General features: G+C 40.3%; 1 protein-coding gene across 2 annotated transcripts in view; it reads right to left on the bottom strand.

Annotated features, from left to right (window-relative positions):
- Window positions 1-20,480, bottom strand: part of PLD5 (phospholipase D family member 5) — a gene marked incomplete at both ends in the record, with an annotated part of 156,907 nt that overhangs the window by 10,596 nt on the left and 125,831 nt on the right. For both annotated transcript variants that reach the window (XM_079550721.1, XM_079550722.1), the window contains one exon: window positions 3,038-3,235. In XM_079550721.1, coding sequence (XP_079406847.1) covers window positions 3,038-3,235 — 198 coding nt within the window. The remainder of the gene's footprint in view (window positions 1-3,037; window positions 3,236-20,480) is intronic.

The following is a 20,480-nucleotide window of genomic DNA, read 5'->3' as shown; positions in this document are numbered from 1 at the left end:
TGAAATTTAAGGAGGCTGTTACACTGTTCTTATGCTCAATATCTTCTTGCAGAAAATTGTAAGTCACACAGAACAACAAAGGAATTGCTACACATTGTCATTGTCAGATGCCTTCATTACAAAGACTAGGAAGTCAAAGATGCTTCGAAGATGCTTCGAAACCTCTGTTCTGCCTGTAACAATCATTTTAAATATCCTTTTTTTTTTTTACCCTTACACTTGGTACCTTTCGGTATGGCTGACCTCTGGTCATCGTGGGTATTTTAGTGCTTTCCTCAGTATTGGATACTACTTTGTCAAGACAGCAAGCACTGCAGCAAGCACAAGCAGGCCCCATGAGAAGGGCAGCAATGAGGAAGTGAGCTCCCAGCCTCTTACAGGCTGTTCTTGTTGGTAGTTTAGGAGTAGCCAAGGTAGTAACACTTGGTTCCTCCAAACCCACACAACTCCAGGACAGCCTTTCAGATAGGCATGCCAATAACCAGCTGCCAAATTTCTGAGGATTTTTTTAGTAGGTGAGAAATTTATTGAAAAGTCATGTTTTCTGGAAGAAAGAACTGAATCTATTGATAGAATTTCCTCACCATACTGAGCAAACTTTGTAGATTAAAACAACACAATAGTATAACTCTTATTTTCAACTATATCTTCCTAACTGAGGAGAAAGGAAGCACAGAGACAAGCACTACACTGAAATGGGGATACCCATTCTTCTAATGAAGAAGTGTTTCCTAACTGCAGTGTGATGGGCACCATCTCCCTTCATACCAGCGAGGCCTCTGACCATTTCAAAGTGGGTGACCTGTTGTTGATAGACAGTGAGTGTCATAAAGAAGGTCCTTGCTTTGCTCTCCTTGCCCCAGAGGGCTCTTATGTAAAAGAGATGCATGGGAGCATCTAAGAGTACATGGGAGCAAATTCAGATCTAAACATTTTAACAGCTTGTGAGCAGACTTTTGCTATTGCACCAGAACAATATATCAGAACAGTGTATGTGGAAGTAGCTCAGTTAAATTCAGATCTGCTTTGCAGCCTGCTGACGTAGGAGAAAAGTTATTTTTCTTACGATAGATAAGCTAGTAACTAAACAGGCTGTGAGTACAAATTCGGGTAGCTCCCAGAGTTGGACTTGGACTTAATGATCTAAGCTTCTGATTACTGTAGCTCCTTTCTGTTTGTTTCATGAAGTGGAATTCCAAGATGAGGGCCTTTTTGTCCACAGAAAAGGAGAATGCAGATCACAGGGAACAACTGCATGTTCTGCAAGCTGCAGAAGAATAGTTTTTGTAAGAGCTTTCTCCGCTTGTCTTTGTCTAGAATTAATGGTCCGCTTAGGGACGGCCTTTGCCACATGACTGTGTGCCCCCAATGCAAAAGGCTTCCAGCAGCATTTCTTAGTTTCTTACAAATTGCTAAGAAGAGAGTGGGATAATTTTTATAATTTATAATAACAGATAATTTTAATAATAGCAAGTACTTCATGTAGAATTCATTTTGCAGCTCCTCAGCTGTCTTAAAGTCGGTTCTCTTCATTTGAGCCAGTCCTTGAGACTGTCCAGAATCAAGAGAAGTATATGTCTCCTCAGAAGACTGTTAGTTCTGGTTGCCTTAGGCACTTCAGATTTTCACTCGTTTCACTCCAGAACAGCTCTCTGTCTCTCCAATGACTGTAAAAGTCTGAAAATCTTGGGCACCTGAACTTTCTGTGGCTCCCAGCAGGCGAAGGTAAATCCTGTCCCATTTAACTACTCATCTGCATCAACATCTTGTGCTAGTAGCTTGTAAAAATTGAGTGCTACATACTTCATGTTGCTTTAGACTTAGCTGGCTATGAAACAACCCCTTGCTTTATGTAGAATGGGAAATAGCTCTTATAATCTTCAGTCTATCCCTGATTATGAAGGCTGTTTTATTTTACTAAGGTAATAATGTCCAAAAGAAAAGATCCTTCAATATCTGTATCAATCTATGTACTTTTTTCCAGTTTTGCTACATCACTTCTGAAATGGATGAGTGTTCCATTTCTCTCCATTAAAAATACAAACACACAGGCAGTGAATCCACAGTGAATGCTGCTTGAATTTTAGAAGTTTGAAAATACCATTTAAAAATAAAAGTAGATCATGTTCTACAGAAGCATGAATGTCTCAAGGGAAGAGTGAAGATCCTTATAAAAATCTTGTACGAAAATTCAAGCTCTGACATTAAGTTTATAATGCAACATTTTGGATCCCTGATTAAGAATTCATTTACTCCAAGCTATTTACCTTGTATCCACCATTGTAAGTAAATTAGATAATTTGAAGGTCGTCCCTACCATTTTCTAGATGAAAGAGGAAAAGTAGTGAAAATTACAGAGGAAATAATAAGAATATTGCACATATTCTGCAGCAGTTTTAAGTCATGGCAAATTGCAGATAAGAACAATTACACAGAAGTCAAAATGTAAAAATATACTGTGATTAGTTTCTTTTGCAGCACAGGAAAAGATAAAACTTTCTTAAAACCTTTCAACTACTGAAATAACCACTTTCCCAGACAACAGAGTGATGCATGGATAACAGCTATAGTGGTCTTATCTCTGTATCTGTTTCCAGTCACCTGCACAAGTCTCATCTCAGCATTAATAGCTGCTTGTAGCTAAGTACATAGCTGTAATGCACATTTTCTTCTGTTAGGGTCAGTTGAAAGTAACACGTATGTACCAGCTTAAATTACACCACGTAAGTTCATGTTTATGGTAATTTCCATCAGGAGTCCTGCTAATTTGTAATGGGTTTATGTGCTTTCCTGAAGATTCAGGTGCTTTCAAAGAGCCACAAAACATTAGAAAATAAAATAGAAGATATAAAAGCCAAAATACTGAACTGTGGAAATAAAACCATCTAATATCTGTCAGAGAGAACACAGCCATGTGATGGACTTCATCCAGAGAACTGCTGAACACCTTTGTTTCAGTAAAGAGGTGCTGTAGTATACATGTGTTAAGTAATCCTCTCCCCTTCCCTCCCTCTCTGCAATTCATTTCAGAACTTACCGACACAAAAGCTTCTGATTTTGTCTCATTCAGCTGCAGCGTCAGTTTGTTTTGAGTATCGTAGACTCCATAGAGTCTCTTAGACCAACTTGGAGGTATTTTATTCTTGTATTTTAACGAACTGTACAGAGCAAATATCCTTTGTAAATCCAGGACCAGGCAGCTGCAGTTGTACACGATGACACCAAGTTCTTTCATCTGTGAAATTAAAAGTTCTTATTATTAGTGGTGTTTTGGCTGAGGGATCAGTGGAAATAAGCAGCAAGAATGTAAACACTTTCTAAAAGGTGACTTCAGAGGCGCACCTTGGACTCACTAGTATTATTCTCAGCTGCAGGAACATCTGTGAACGATACTCTGTTAAAGGAAAATGCAGGAACTAAATTTTCAAAGTCAAAAGAAGGCAGAAGTTGTAACAAGGTTTGTATGCATAGCTGTGTCACAGCCACGTGTCCTGACAGTACAGGACACCTGAGAGATGGACACAGCTTGAGAGCTGATATCCATTTGTCACGGGCACCTTTTTTCTTGCAGCTGTTGCTCAAGAGTTATAACTCTTAGCTGGGATGGGTCTTTTTTTTTCTTTTTTCTTGTTTACAGAGAAGGCCTCCTTTCTGCTGAGTGACAGGAGCACAAATGCTAGTGGTGACAGCTTCTTACATCAGAAATAAATTGTCTTCTCTGACTCTCAGAAAAGCTGAAAGCAGAAGGCTTAAGTTATCTCCCTGCTGAAGAAGAAATACAAATCTTCAGCTTCCAATTAATGCATGAACAAAATAGATTCTTCATACTCTCAGTAGGTGGGTGCATTACGGGCAATATGATCCAGTATGTGGAATACGCAGTTAAGGCACAAACACATTTGATTCTTAGTGCTACCATTGCTGTAGTACCTCATCTACACAGTCCACATTTCTGGACATCAGATTTTTTGCATGTGAAAACAGAGACAGTTAAGCACTTTGAAAGCATCACTGTTCTCACAAGTAAAGATGAGGGAAAATAGCCCAAGCAAACGTAAGTAGTATGAGACAATCAAGTGCTTTCACAGTCTTCATACTCCATTTAAGTGAAGGTACATCTCGTGATTATCCTTAAGTCTTGGTTTGGCAGAGATCTCATTAATTACACATACCCAGTACTTCTGTTGTTGAACTTACATATATATTCCACTTACAAGTTATTTCCTTGGATTCTGGATTCTGAAATCGAAGTGTAATGACACAGCCTCTCTCCCTTCTGTTTCTTTACACGCTAGGCTCAGGAAAGCATTGCTGTGGGCACAAAAGCTATTGGCCTCTTATCTGCATTTTACATTACTTCAGTCATCTTCAAAAACTAAGACAATCTGCATGTCGCTTTTGAAAAACAACACGTAGGACAAATATTTAAAGGATCAGTGCTGTTTTTTTTGCAAGGCCATTCTCTTGGCAGCATGTCCCAAAAGTCTTCCTGACATGATGAAGAAAATAAGGAGGATGTGAGTTCTCCTGCATGCTCGGGCTTTCAATGACGCAACAAATTCCTCACTGGTTGCCTCCCTTCAGATGAGCTCACCACGGTCACACCAGGCAGTTTCTGAGAGAAGCGTATCTTTTTGTAGAGCCTGTGTGAACTCTGAGACACACACAGTTATCTTGGAGATTGTTCCTGCACAGTTCTGTCTGCGGATAAGAAACACTCTGCAAGAGTGGGCAGAGGAGTACAAAAGAAGAGAGTCAAACCTTTGCTCCCTTCCAGTGGTGGGAGAGGAAACGGCAAATCCCAACATTCCAGTGTGAAAGAAATACGATGGTTGGCACCGTCTTCAAGTCCCTGAGTTGGAAGTGCCACATAAATAAGAATATACAACTCTTAACAACCTCATTCCCAAATACTTAACAAATTGTTTTAGCCACAGGAACGTTACCCAAACTTGCTATTGCCTAAGTTTTAATATTACTATGAACTTTTTTCATTTACTTTGGAGAAGAATAAGGTACTCCTCCATTAACCTGTACAGCTAGCAGTTTGTGGGTAGTTGAAAAACACAGACTGCTTATTGCACTGCAGCGTCTTATTCATAAGACAGTAAATTCATTTTGATGATAAATATAAATTATTCCAAGCTGTGCCCAGCATCTGAGCCAGTCTGTTTGGAGTAACATCTCTTTTTTTCCCCTGGTTGCCGCTATCTTTGAAGATGCTCCTGTTTTTAGTTTTAGGCTGTTTCTGACCTCTGCACACTGTTTGTCTCCAAACATTTTAAACTGTACATTATCTCTGTTTTCACTGAGTGCTGAAAATGCTGCTCCGTTAATTGCCAGGCACATCGTTGCAAAGGACTTACTAATAATATTCAGTTACATGTATCTGCATAATATAGCTTAATCGGCTTTTCATGGCTCTTAGCTGATTCCTACATAATTATGTGGTTACAGGTTTCCTTTCACTTTTGAGTTCCACTATTACTATTCCACTTTATCCCTTCCATTAAGTAGAAAGATAAAATAGTGACCAAACAGCACACCAGAGGCTGTCAGCCTTGCGTCTCTGAGAGCAGCCCTCTTCAGAGAAGCATGCTTTCTCCCTCTCTGCAAATCAAAGCATTGCCCTTCTGCCTCTTCATTTCCTTACCTACAGAGATGAGGAAGCAGCCTGGGGTACTACCCGCTTTGTGCCTCTGCCATTTTTACAACCCACCTTGCACCCACTCCGCAGGGCTCGCTGTGCCGAAACAGCAGGCCGCAGCCCCAGCCAGACCTTGCCTGGCACATGGGCTTCGGTGACACCACTCCAGGATGTGCGTTCACACTGCAGCAATGAACCTGGCTGCCCGCAGCAATGCAATGTGCAGTTGTCCTCTCTGGAGGCACACAGTGATCAAAGCTTTCCCTGCTTCTGGAGTCATGGTAAGAACTCTCCCCATGCAGGCTCACCACCATGTGATACCAGCCGGACTCCTCCTTTTCCTCTGGCACAAGAGTTACTTCCTTTTCCCAGCTGCCTGTTTTCACTAAGCTTCACGGAGTTCAGTTAAAATTTGCCTGAATTTGGAAAGTAGCTTGAAAGTTACTGGAAAAGGGCAGACAGCAACTCATACACTTACTGTGCAGAGCTGATTTCCTTAGAAAATGAGGTTAGATGTCGGTCTGGGGCCTTGTTACAGTCAAATTCAAGTCACCTTGAAAGGAAAGCAGCACAAAAAAATTCACAGAAACCTCAGCCCCATTGTTGTGGAACAGCGTTAAGTAGGTTTGGAGACTAAAACGTTGTGCTTCTGCTTCAGAAGCATCTTCTACACAGAGCCTGTTTTTACTCCCATACTGAGTTGATGAGAGACTGCTTTTTTCCCAGTTGATCACAAAGCCTATCATCCTGGAGGCACTTCTGAGAGTGGGTTACAAGGATGTGCTAGTGACAGATTTAGTATATCATCTGGACAAGGGAAAAGAATTTCCCTTCAGTTTGAGAGCTGCTGTTATTACAGACTTTTTTTTTCCCTCTCAATAGTCTGACAGGAGAGGCAGAGAAAACATTTAAATTGAATCAAAATCTGAGTGTTGTTCTCTGACTTCCACTGACTGAAACCTGCAGCTAAGCATCATCTAAGATACCTGATGTGGTAAATTCCTCCAGTACTAGAGCTTATAAGGCAAGGGAAGATTTTCTTCAGCCCAAGTTTTAAAAGCAACTTTTAACTTAGTAATGAAAATACCAGTGAAAAATTAAAGCGAAGAAAGTCTCAAGAAATCAAATCTATGGAAGATAAATCTGAAGTGAAAATCACAAATTTGAATGCCTCAAAATGGAACTGAAATACTGAGATAGGAAAATCTGAAAAAAAGCTGTTTGTGATATTTTAGTTGATATTTTCAAAACATCTGGGAACGGGGAATTTTATGTCCTCTCTTTCCTTATTTAAGAGCCATCATTAGTGCCCTTTTCAAAGAATGAAAAACAAAGGAGCAGGCTGCCCTTGTTCTTGCTCACACCATTTCCATTTGTACAGAGCATCTGTTAAAGACTGCCAAATCAACATCTGTCTTTCTTGCCAGGAAGTGCTTTCTTAAATCACCAGAGAAGTGAATGGTTACAAAGACTCAAGGAAAAATGTCAGTGGCCCTGTATGATGATGATCTAACTACAGAAGACAATTAAGCTGCAAAAAGTAATAGAAAATTAGAAAATTAAGTATTTCTAATTAGAAAAACCGATTTTTGTGACAAGAGGAAGAATAATTTACTAGACTGGATGTGAGCAAGATTTCACTAATAGAAATTTTTGCTTGTTCTTTGCTCTTACACGTTTGACAGGTGTCACTTACAAAATGAGAAAACAAGGGGAGATAATCTAAAAAAGGTTGTGGATTTATAACACTCCAGTTACATAATATTAGAAACAGTGTTAGTAAGGCTTTGTAGAAATTGTGGATGATGGGGTTAGGGCTCATGTTTTCTCCTTAGCCCACAGTGCACAGACCAGACAGTGTGTTCTATATTTATCTTGGGATAGACTCTAGGAAACAGCCCCCCTGTGTAGGCAAGGTACTATCTGACCTACATAAGAGTGGCACAGTCTGGTTCACAGCTTGTAGTATCTGACTTGTGTGAGCAGAGCAAGAGGCTTTAGAAAATTCCTTATTAATTTCTTAAAAAACAAAAAGAAGGTTAATGATTGCTCTGTCTGAAGTCTGATCATCCGATCCTGAAAGTGCTCTGCAGCTCTCCTGAGGCACCAGCTGCCATTTGCCTGAAAGCTCAGACAATCTGCAGGCGCCATCCATTGCTTATGCTAAAGAAGCACTGGAATAACTACAGGGAGTCCGTTGTTGGACTCTAAATTTACTCAGCAGACCATTACGTATAGGGCTGCACGTGTTTGCCTCCTGTCTGCCCTTTGTGTTTGAAAATGTATTTCATTATCTTTTCAGGTCCGTGGGGGGTTTTAATGAGCAATTTCCGAATGTATGACTGAGCAAAAGCAGGATGACAGCAGTAGGGCAGTGGGGTAACAAGAATGTGATCTGTCAGTTACTAAGGTTTAAAATGTCCTCACATTTTCTGTAGCTTCTGAAGAAAAATAACAGTGTATTAATTACCACCATAGAGCAGGCTGCAGATATTTTCAGTGGTATACTCAGGATCTTCTCATAACGTGCTGTAGATACGTGGTCAGCCTGCGCTCCAGACACTGGGTTCCTTTTCACTCAGTTATCATCCTCATGTGACACCCCCTCCCATATCCCTCCTGTTTCCATCTGGCAGCAGACAGTGCTCAGTGACTCTCCAGTCACACACGCATTACCCTATGGCTGCTTTCACACTGCTGTTCCACAGCCCTTACCAAACCCGCTGAGAGGGACAGGAAGGATGTGTGCTGGGTGCCCTGCAGCCTTAGTGCAGGATGACCATCCCCAGGGGAGGGAAAGCTGGGAGACCTGAGAAAGGGAGAAGTGTTTCTTAGTTCTTGGTGGTGTTTGACAGGAGTGTTGTAGCAGGTTTGGCTCTAATGGGATTACAGGAGTAGCGCTCATCACAAATTCATTAGGTGTAACAGACCCCATTCGAGTGGCTGTCACTTTGATGTACAACAAAAACACAACCTGACTCTGAAGAGGCTATGCAGGCTGCAGCACTTCCTCACTTGTCTCACAAAACAAATGCAGACATTAGAGCTCACCAAAATAGCAAAGCACAAACCTCAGCTAACACTTTGCTAGAACCTGCAAAAAAACCGTATGCATCAGGAGCCAGAATACTCCCGCCATGTTTGGTTCTTAATACAGAGCAGAGGCTTCAAAGATTTGTTGTGTTAGAAACAAGAGAGAAAATTCAGTGAAATCTAAATCCAGCACAGTCCTGCTTCTGCTCCGAGTTCCAATTTTCCCTTCCATGCAGGTAAGAATGAGACCTACAATACTGTTGGAAAATACTAACTAGAAAAGATTAATACAAATAGTAAAACACTACATTCTCAGGAGGTGAGTAAAACTCTGTCTCACATCAGCTACCTGACAGTAAGTGCTTCTGTGGATGTTAATAATGGTATTCAGAAATTCGTAGAATTAAACTCTTAACCATTCTCCAATGTACCACCTTGCAAGACCTGTTCATAGACCACCCTGGTACCTTGCCTAGATTCCATAGTTATCAAATTAATATAGAAGTTATCAACTGTATCATGTTGTCCTCTAGGACTCATTTGTCCTAGGTGGTTTCTGTAACAAAATACACTGCATAAAACAACAGTTAAAAAGTCTAAACAGTACCTGTTGGAAGGGTTTACACTTTTACAGACCTGTATAAGTTAAAGCACTGAGTCACAAGATGGATAAACAGGGTCCCAGGCTTCTGTAGTATTTGTGCGCAAATATGGTATTTAAATGTTACTGAGAACAGGATGTTTGTGTTTCTGCAAGATCCAAATTTACATTAAAAATAATTAATGAACAATAAAAAAATCACATAAGAGATATAAGAGCTAATTCAGAGAAGTACAGCTCAACCCCTAAAACCTGGGTAAGAGTGAATTTATTCAAGTTGAGTGTTCTTTACTGTATGAGCAAACTGGAGGTGACCTGTATCACTGTGCCACTGACAAGAAGAGTTTTAAAATCTTTGCACATGAAGAGTCTTTCCTCCTAAGCTCATGGTTTTCCAGACTATTACAATAAAGAAGAAAATAGTACTGAGATACGTAAGACAATACAAGCCCCTGAAGGCAATAAATGACCCACCTTTCTGTAGAAAGTTTCAGTGGCGTGCACTAAAGTTTGTTCAGTAACGAAAAGCAGAATGCTGAATAGCTGTTGATTTGGTATGGATAACCCATTGCACAGCTGGAAGAACTAGAAATGTTGGGAAAAACCAAATATGTCAGTAAACATTATTGCAGTACCTATGCACACAGTAGGGTAATGTTACATAGGCATCTTTTCTAGCATTTCTGCAGTTTCGGCAGCTTTGTTTAGTTTAACATACTGACACTGTATTAGAGGAATTCTGAGTAAATAATGCCTTATTTTGTTTCTTACAGAATCAGCTTTCTAAATGTGCACAATCTCATCTGTGCCCCTACCATAGCCCAGTCCAGCAGCTCTTCCTAGTTCCATTTTTTTTGTTCCCTGTCAGTCCCAGTGTTTTCTCCTCTTGCTCGCTCACTTCAGTGACAAGCACTGGACCCTGTGGCTCAGCCAGCACTCTTTATGTGGTTTCATATATTCTTAGCCATTGTACTCAGCTCTTCAATTTTGTTAAGTTTTCTGGGTTGTTTTTTTTCACTGCTTTCAACCGTCCATAAACACTGCTATCACTCAAGGTTAAAGGTTAATTCTTTATCATCTTGGTTTTAAGCAACTCGAACATAATTGGCAGGCAGAATTTCTACTAAACTAGAAAAAAATCCCTTCCATTTGACATCAAAATGCAGTCTCAACCTAAGCTGGAAACTAGATCCCATCACCGAAAATGGAAAACTGTCATTCAAGCCACTGTGCTGAAAATTAGCCTGAACACGTGACTGAGGAGAGGTCACGCAGTCGATGCATGGGGCACACTGCATTTGCATTGAACATCGGTACAAAGCCATGCTATGCTCTCATCAAACGACAAGAAGGGACATCAAAATGGACTAGCTGTACTCTGCTGGAGTACAACTGAATTGGCAGCCTCTGTCAGTTCACTGGTCTTTAATTCTCACTTCTAGAAGGTATAGTTGATAGATCCCAGTCCGCGGCTCTCACAGATCAGAAGTGGCAGAGGAGTTACAACTTCATGTGTTATTTTTGCTTTTATTTCCTAATGGTAAAAGGCTGCCACAATAAGGCAGATAATTCCAGAACTGATAATTTGGTTCAGCGTTTCATTTCTGTTGACAGATATTGCTGCAGAGAGGCAGAGGAAGCTAGAAATGCCAATGAAGGGACTTTCTATCTCATGGCACAGTGTGAAAAAAGCTTTGTGGGGAAGAGATATACACGTATCTTCAAAGTAGAAAACAAGAAATCCCCCTTGTCCTTGGCACATTAGAAAACAGCACCAACAAAAACAGTCCTTGTTTTTCAGCTATCTGCTCATCAGTATGGAATTCATCAAAAATAAATGCACTTTTTCAAACAATACAAATCAAATTTGTTTAAACCACAGGCCACTGTGCAGTGACGTTCCCATGGAACCCAACCCAGCACTGAGTGGAAGTTTGCGCTTTATTACCTCCACTGCTGCTTTCACTAACAAACCAAAACACAACAACACATCACTGCCTGTCAGAGCAAGCCAGAAGGCAGAAGAGAATCAGTTAAAAATTTCCTGCTGTAATCTCTATCAGCATAATTAATATTGCTTGGCATAATCACAGCCTAATTTATCATTATCAAATGACTTTTCAGTTTACAGTTTCATAACCCCCTCAAAGCAAGCACAAGTGTCTCTTCAGGGGGAAAGCAAATGAGAAACTGCAAGAAACCATTTCTCCAGAATCAAGCTTGATTTATTTCTTTACTGTAGAATTCACATTAATTAGATTTCCTATCTTGGTTCCATTTCTCTTTCCAAACGCAGTTGTTCATTCTATTAAAGAAAAGGGCCGGTTAGGAAGGAAAGGAGCACGTGGTGCTGCCCATCATTTCACTGCTGACAAGATGCATCACATTCAGTACCCGTGTCACTCCTATGAAATCAAACAACTCACTACCTTACTGGAACTGCAGCAAAATTAAAAGGTGATCTGAAGGATCCTGCTAGCTTCTGGAAGGCCCTGGAATCTCCTTTACCACACACATGCGCATATATGCCACTGCCTCTTTCTGACGCATCAGAGCCTGTATCGCCCTCCGTCAGCCCTTATCTTGCATCCTCCTCACGCAGCTGGAAATCACAGCATGAGCTCTGAGCATTTGTTCTCACCCTTAGTAATGCTGCAAGGGGCAGCCTCCCTACATCTTCTGCTGCACAGCACATGGAGGAGAGCACAAAGGACTGACCTCAGAATAAAGGCGCTGTTTGTGTATAAACCTTTTCTATCAAAGCACGGTTTCTTTGGGGCTTTCAGATTCAGGAGCTTCAGGGAAATGCAGCGGCACATAGCTGACTAATTGAATGCATTATTTATAACACTACTGACACGCACAGTGGGTTTTCATTTTACAAACTGAATATAGATTGGTGGCAGCCATGCTGTGGACGGAAACTGGGGCAGTGACATTGCATATGAATTACTGCTGTAACTGTTCAGCCTTCCCATGCTACCTGATCACTGACTTTGCAGTGAGGGCCAAAGGTTTTTTGTTGTTGTTGTTGTTTTTTAATCTTGATTAAATGAAATGTATAGGGCCTTAAGGTAAGCCGGAAGTCCAGCCAGCTTAGATAAACCAACCAGGATTTAGTTAAATATTACATAGGCATTATATAGGCAGCCCCAGGATAATGGCTAGCCTATACAAAAATGTGTTTTGGAAATCCATACTTGCTTTTTGTTCCTGTTCTTCTGAGTAGTAGCTTTCTGGCTTCTTTAACATGGAAGCTGTCACTTCTATAAAGATGTGGCCCTACTGTATTCTCCAGTGGAAAAAAATTGGCATTAGACTTAATATTTGATGCCATTTCCAACTGCAGTACTGAGTAGTAATCACTAACTTTATAGGAAAAGGAAAGAAACACCTGAAAACACACTTGAAAATATGTTATTCAAATACAGCATTAGCAATCTCTTTCAATCTGAAAATAGGGAGATGATAATATTTTTCTCCTATAATTTCTTTTTAAACTGAGTTCTTTGTTATGGCACATAGAGTGTTGAAGGTATTAAAATATCGGTCACAAAGATGATACAAAGTATTTTCAATACTTTCAAAAGTATTATACTTTTAAAATAATACTTTTAAAAAAATTTTTAACTGTATGCTAAAAAGCAGAATGTACATCATGAAACTGTTATATATACGCATGGTGCACGTACCCAGTGCGTATTTTCTGTACCCACGTGGCAGAGCTACATACAGAATGATCTGCTATCCAGTCATAGAAATCTGCCATGCCATTAACTTCAAAGGAAATGCCTATTAGTCATTGTATTGATTACAGAACTTTGCCTAACAGAGGAATCCTGAAATTTTCTGAAGATACATCTCATGTTTCTGTTGGCACGTGCTGCCTCCCCGTGTATCTTCATCAAGTGAATAAGTTTGCCGCTGAGCACTTCCGTGCAAACACTGATGATCTCACTGCTTTGGAGACTGCTGTTTACTTGGCAAAGTTAATAAAGGTGAATGCAAGATGACTTCCAAACCAGGCTTTAATGCTTATGAAGACAGTGTCAAAATCTGAAAAAGTTTAGAGGTGCTATTAATTCTGCGCATTCATATGGAAGGAATGCTTTGTCAGAATCTGTTTTGTTCTGCTCGATGACTTGCGTATATAGAAAGATGAGATTTTATACTGAACTGTAGACTCATTATTCCTTTCAGAGAATGATTGAAATGATTGTCCTTCTTTGCCATACTCATGGAGATTTATAGCCTTGTCTTTCAGCCTGAGGTACCATGTATCTTTTTCACAGAATATTAAATCCAGTTTTCCTTGAAAGGCCTCCATTGTAAAAGTGAGAGATTACTGGGCTGCTGCACCAGGGAACTTTTAGGAGCTGAGGCAATTCTGAATGAAGATATTTATCTAGAAGGGAACTGTCTGCGCAATATCAAAGTATGTATGCATGGATGGAACCATTGACATACTGGGAATATACTGTCATGATTATTTTAATGCTGTTATTTTAATTGTTTAGTTGAACAAGACTGATCTGGTGGGGTATGCTAATAGCTAAATTCCTCTGAGAGGAATCTGCCTTCATTCATTAACATTACTGACCAAGATTAGTTGCCAGCATGTTCTTGTGGGAGATGACAACAGGCTGTGGTGCAGTACCTCCTCCTCAGAGATTCAGCTGTATTTTAATGATCAAGTTCTCTTTCAGCTCAACATATATAGAATTTACAGCCTTTCTTCTGTCCACCTAAGTTCACTTATTTTAAGACTCTGCCACCAGGCCAGTGCAGAAATCAAACAGGATGTTCCATTATTTTGTTCTGTAGACATACTATTTATTGATTTAACCAACTTATTATTGATTACTCCAATGGAAAGTGAACCTCTTCTATGGAACTTTCACAGTAAATGAAAAAAAAGAGATGAAAATAGATATCTAATTTCAAAGGTCAGAATGATGAGCACATTCTTTGAGTCAACAGAAATCAAATAAAACTATGCAGCAAGACAGAGTTTGCCCTGTTTTACCCTGAGTGCATCAAGCAGATGATACATGTGAGAATGGACATGGCCTTAGGAGAGCAATACTATCAGGGAATGCTTTCCTAACATGTTGCAGTTTGGGACTGGCTCTGCATCTCGAGAAACTAGCAAAGCTGATGCATTACAGGAAGTCTGCTTGGCTTTAAGTGCAAGGGAAATACACAGGCCTAGGCTATTTTCACTCACTCGATCGCAAAAACAGAAATCCACAGAACTAAGGAGGAACCAAAAACAGTGCCAGGCAGCAACAAAAAGCACAAAACACAAGCATAGTAGTCACATTATCCATATTTCCATTCAGCTTTAATCAGTCTTGTGTTTGTTTGCAGTGTACAGCAATGCTAGCGAGAGGCACGACAGCCCATTTGCGTCACTGAGATTTGTTTGTAAACACTGAATGGCAAGATAAAAAATTTCAAGCCAAGTAAGTGTAACAGGGAATGCTGACTTTCCTCGTCTCTGAATGTAGCAGAAAAAACTGTCCTGTCTCAGTTAAAGAACAAAATAAAATGCCTGACTTCCAAACATACAAACTCTGCACCATGACAAAGGCACGTTGCGCGTTCTGTGCATTTCCAAGAACAACATGTCTCCTGCCACACACTGTCCAAAGAAGAAGAAAGAAAGAAAAGAAAGAAAGAAAGGAGTAAAGAAAAGCTGATATTTTGGAGAAACAGCATTAAACTGTTGCAGGTTTGGTTAAAGAAAAGATCTGGCCAAAAGATCTGAGCAAAAATAATAAATATACTTCCAGGCATCCTCTGAAGGATGAGCTGTAACAACATCACAGCAGAGTTTTGACAATCCAATTTGCTTTTTATGCTATGAGAACTAAAAGCACACAAAAAGGTATTTCATTGTCAGTACAGCTGTGTAATACCTACTCGCGTATGTTTTCTTCACATCTTGACTCATCCACATATGCTTTAAGATCTAGGTTACATTTTAATCTTTATAATATGGGCTAGTTTTGGAAATAATCCCATTGAAGTCAATCAGACTAGCAGTACGACTATTTTCAGGATTGGATCACGAAGTTAATAATATATACAAACTTAGTAGCAGCAGATATTCTCTGCCAGATGTGAGGGATAACATGGAAATTTAGTAGATGGAGTATACAGGTAGTCTGCTAGCATGTACCGTCGGTGTAACAGTTACCTGTCTGAGCTAGCTTGAGCTTTGCTGGATAATGAAGTTGCAGAAGCTGTTTTAAGTTGTTCAGCACTTCAGACTATGCCCGACTTACTAATAACAATAAGATACCTCCGGGACAGTAAGAAAATTAAGCAAATTATTAGAAGAAAACAGTAGGGATTGGCTATAGTCTAAAATGCACATTAGGGACATAACTGTAGTTATACAAGAAACAGCATTCTATCAGCAGAAACACAATGTAATGTTTGCTAGAGTGAAAAGATGCAATTCCACTAAGTGTCAGACAAAGTATCTTATCTCAGAAGGACCAGATGCACTGTTACATAACTTCAAGAGACTAATTTAGATAAAAGTTAAAAAAAAATGACTGACCGATAATAGCATGTTTCTTGTTCCGTGCAGTTCTGTAAAGATAAGATGCAGCTGTCATTACTAGAAATTGCAAATGTACAGATCCTGCCTCAGTGATCAGTTTGGAGAGGTGGCTGTGCTATAGCAGGATTTTCGGAAAGCAGTAATAAATGAGATCACCACGATGTACTTTAAAGTGTAGAGAAGTTAAATACTTACATATATTGTTCTTAAGGAAGGATAACATAGATGACACAAGTAAATAGAAACTACAGTTTTTAAGGATGCAGTTTGAGATAATAATTATTCCTCTTCTCTGAGAGAAAAAGAAAAGCCCTATAGACTGTATTGGCTCCTACGAGCATTCAAGATCATCCTGAGTTTCAGGAAACTCTTGTTTTAGACCTGTCTCAAAGGATCAGATCCAGCCAGCATGGGTTCATGAAGGACTGATCCAGTCTGACCAACCTCATCTCCTTCTATGACAGGTGATTTGCTTGGTGGATATGGGAAAGGCTGTTGACACAGTCTGCCTAGACTTTAGCAAAGCCTTTGATGCTGTCTCCCACATTATTGTCCCAGAGAAGCTGGCAGCCCGTGGCTTGGACAGCTGCATTCATTGCTGGGCAAAGAACTGGCTGGATGGCCAGGGCCAGAGAGTGGTGGCAAATGGAGTCAAATCCAGCTGGTGACTGGTCATGAGTGGTGTTCCCATCGGTACTGGGGTTTGGCCCATTGAATGTCTTTCTTGATGGTTTGGAAGAAGGCATTGAATGCAGTCTCTTTAAGTTTGCAGGTGACACCCATCTGGGGGAAGTGTTGATCTGCCTAGAGGGAGAAAGACCTTACAGAGGGATCTGAACAAGTTGGATCAATGGGTTGAAGCCAGTGGGATGAAGTTCAACAGTATCAAGCTGTGAGAGAAATAGTCCTCCACACATAATTGGGATGAGACTTTGAGTAAAGAACTGGATGTATTGTGTCTCATCGATTTTACTCCTCAAGCAATCAGAGCATTGCTCCACTGTTCTTTTGTACTTTAGAAATTTTTGCCCTCTTGTGCAATTTATTTAATATCTCAAAGCACTGAATTAAAAACCAAGCCCCTCAGATAGAGTAAGTTACTGCTTGTGTCCTAGTAGTGCTGGGACAGTTTATCCGTTTTTCTGATGAGCTTTGATGACGCAGATAACCAGCCATTTCTAACTTACAGCCCCAAGGGAGAAGAAGAGTATTGAGAGAGTAAAAGACCACCGACAGAGAATGTCAGGGTTTGTCTGAGAACAGATAGGAGGCAGCTTTTCTAGCTGCTGAATTTTTGCAAGCGCATTTCCTTGCTGGCATTTTTTTGCAAGCGCATTTCCACCTTGGGCCACTTCCCATCCCTTCAGGGAGGTGGCTGCTGGTCTGGGATGGTGGAACAGAAAGTTGGGGCCATCCCTACTTGTGGCTGCTCACATTCACACCTGCCAGTTGTTGCCAGCCAAAATCCGTGGGATATCACTAGCCTCCATCTCCTCACGGATCCCTGATCTCCAGGACTTCTCCTACTTCTAGGATCCTTTCTCCAGCCAAGAACTTAACCTTATTTTCAGGCTTACTTCTTTTTTTTTCCCCAAGCATGTTTCTTCCCAGCACCCCTACCTTTTCTGGCATGCCAAGACACACATTTTTCCTCAGTCTAAACAGTTTGTGTGCTGAAGTGCAACACAGGAGCGACCTCCTAGCTGATGGTTCTGACCTCAGTCTTGTCAATAACTGGAGGACTCTGGATATTTGCACTTGATTAGTGGTCCAGATGTTCACAACCAGTCTATCAGTTACAGGGAAGGAACAGGCAGCAGCCTTGTTGAGAGCTCAGAAGTTCAGATGTGGACATTAACTGCACACAGATGTTTGGATTACCTACCGCTAGTTAGAAGTCACAAGTTGGGCTATTGTTAGCCTGCAGCATGAGTAGTTAATATTAGCCTGATTCCACTTCCAGGAAGACAACTGGATTAATTTTTACTCATTTCAGTAATTTTCCATAATACATTTTCCAAGGGCTGATTACAAATGTTTTTCTGAAATGGTTCAGCTAACGCATTGCAGTTGTTTGCCCACTGGATTCAGCTGCTCATGTGTGAATAATAAAACTTTTCAAAAAATGCTGTTAGCATGAAGAGCTTCAGAAGTGTATTTTGAGCTGATTAACAGTTCTGTTTGTATTACAGACATGGTCCTTTAGAGAATTGCGGAGCAAAAAGCATTTTCAGGTTCCACTAAAATTATTTGAGGAAGCCATGGAAAAAATGAAACATGGCATTTTTTGTTAGCCCTCTCACTGCTATTATGGATGATAATTTATTTTAGGTACATTGATAAGCTACCTGGTTGAGTAACCAGGTAAAAGAAAGAGTATGGCATCATTGCTCCTTTCACTGTTACCGGTGCAAATCACAGGCAGCAGCTGATGGAGTAAATCTGTGCAATTTTAACCCTTCTTAACCAGACGTTTTAGCAGGGATGTATGCATTTTGCTGACTAACTGTAGACTTCTGTGTGTCACTGCTTTAAGTACATCCTTAAGTGGGTTGCCCAGCTGTGGCCCAAAGATGTTGCTTGGCTTGTTCAAAGATTGCAAGACTAACTTCGTAGGTGAGAGCCTGGCAACACTGGGAAGATGCTTCACCAATTGCAGCAATTAACAAATATGTCAGTGAAGCAGAAGATGGAATTTGTACAGATGACCACATAGATCTCTCATATGAGATACAAAGTTCAAAATGTAATTTAAAATTTTTTCTTTACAATCTACCTGTTCTAATGTCCCTCCTAAATCACATTTCAAAGGGCAAATGACACCACAGAGAATGAGTGACTGCCTTTATATAATTCTTCCAGGTATACCAGCTTGATGAAAGAGTAGTTTGTAGTCTTCGCACCATTTTATCAGTTTAACAAATGTACAAGAAAGAATCTAGATAAGTGAAAAGACTATTTTACTGCTATAGTTCCAAAAGGAGATTGGAAAACTTTCAAAGAAACCATCATTAGTAGCGTAACAGTTTGTATCCCTGCTCAGAAAGAGTGGGTCAGTAGAGCAAAATTTAGAAGAAAACAACAAAAAAATGCAGAAAAAGCTACTGGACAAAATCACACACTCAGTGTTTGAAAAGCATTTTCACCACCTCAAAGGACTGTAGAAGGTATATTTTCCAGTCAAACAGAATACTACAATTAAAAAAAACAATAACAGGAGCTTACTGATGACACTAATTTTGCAGTGCTTTTAATGTTTTAGTTAAGCACGTGAATGATGGTACAAACCAGAGCCTGAACAAGAAGAGGCAGAGACTTTCTCAGCCCTTGGCTCCCAGTCCTTACCCACCAGTTCCCATTGCAGACCTCCACACTGCACCCGCAGACTTTGTCTTTTGACTGAAACTCATTTCTCAGTCTCAGCTCCCAGCCTCTTGTCCCTGTTCTGCTTCTGCTCAGCAACCCTCACGTGTGTTTTCCTAGCACATCACCATACAGTTTCTCACTTCCTAACTGATTTTGCAATTCTCTCAACACCTGTGTAGTCTGCCATCTTTTCAGCAAACCTGTCCTGCAATTTAATCTGCCTGGCTTCCTCACATAGCTAATTTCACTTTTCCCTGGGATCATTGTTATTCAGCATCTTCTTCCTTCCTTCCTACACCTCCACAGCCTCATTATCTTGCAGTGACAGTCTCCTGCAGGTTCCTCATCCCCTCCGTATCTGGCTTTCTGTCTTGCTGGTGCTTTTTTCAGAGCATCCAAACCAAACCCATGTCCCTTTAGGGACCTGTTAGGTTACTTGACCAGAGCATCCAGACCAGTCCAGCCAACCACTTCTCCTTTCTGGTCTAATCTCCCCCAGTTACACCTCTGCATCTCAGTGGTACTCCAACCCCAAAGAGTCCCCAAGCTGAGGTACGTAACCACACAAAAGCTCAGAGAATGAAAGGAGACAGACAGGAAAGGACTTCCTGAAGAATTACTGTTAGGCATCAACAAATGGCAAACTTCCAATAGATTATGTGATTGAGGAGTACTTGGCATATATTGTTAACAGCAGTAAAAGATACATGTTCAAAGAAAAGATCAAAACATTCCACTTTGAATAAGAAAACATTCATTTTTGTAAATGCCTTTTTTCAGAAAGGCTAAACACTGTTTTTCACTTCCTGCAGGGTTTTGACTTCAGACAAAAGCAGATAGCTGGCATAGATGGTTTCAGCCAAAATGATTACAGTCTTGGAAAACTTGCAACTCACTTGAAACACAGTTTTGCACAGAAATAATATATAATATAGCCTGTGCTATCAGCTTTGTCAGCAGTGTTAAAGATCAGATTCAGGTAAGTTTTCAATGGCAAAAGCACAAGGATTTATGCAACTATAAATGTTATTCCATAAGTGATATACAACATAGTATATGAAAATCTCTCTTCCTGAAGCAGAAACACTACTTTTAAAGGAAATGCTAGCCCTGTTTCTTGTCAGCAACGGAAAGTCAGGAAAATAGCAGCAAAACTTAGCCAGCCTCATATGAGATTGATTTCTAGTGTCAAGCTCATAAATGCAGAGAAGAATTCTCCACAACTGTTGTAGAAGGAAATCTGACACCTTTGTACATGT

This window comes from Tetrao urogallus (assembly GCF_951394365.1).
Source record: "Tetrao urogallus genome assembly, chromosome: 2".
Lineage (NCBI taxonomy): Eukaryota > Metazoa > Chordata > Aves > Galliformes > Phasianidae > Tetrao > Tetrao urogallus.
The sequence above is the reverse complement of the archived record's forward strand: the minus strand, read 5'-3'. Positions and strand labels throughout refer to the sequence as shown.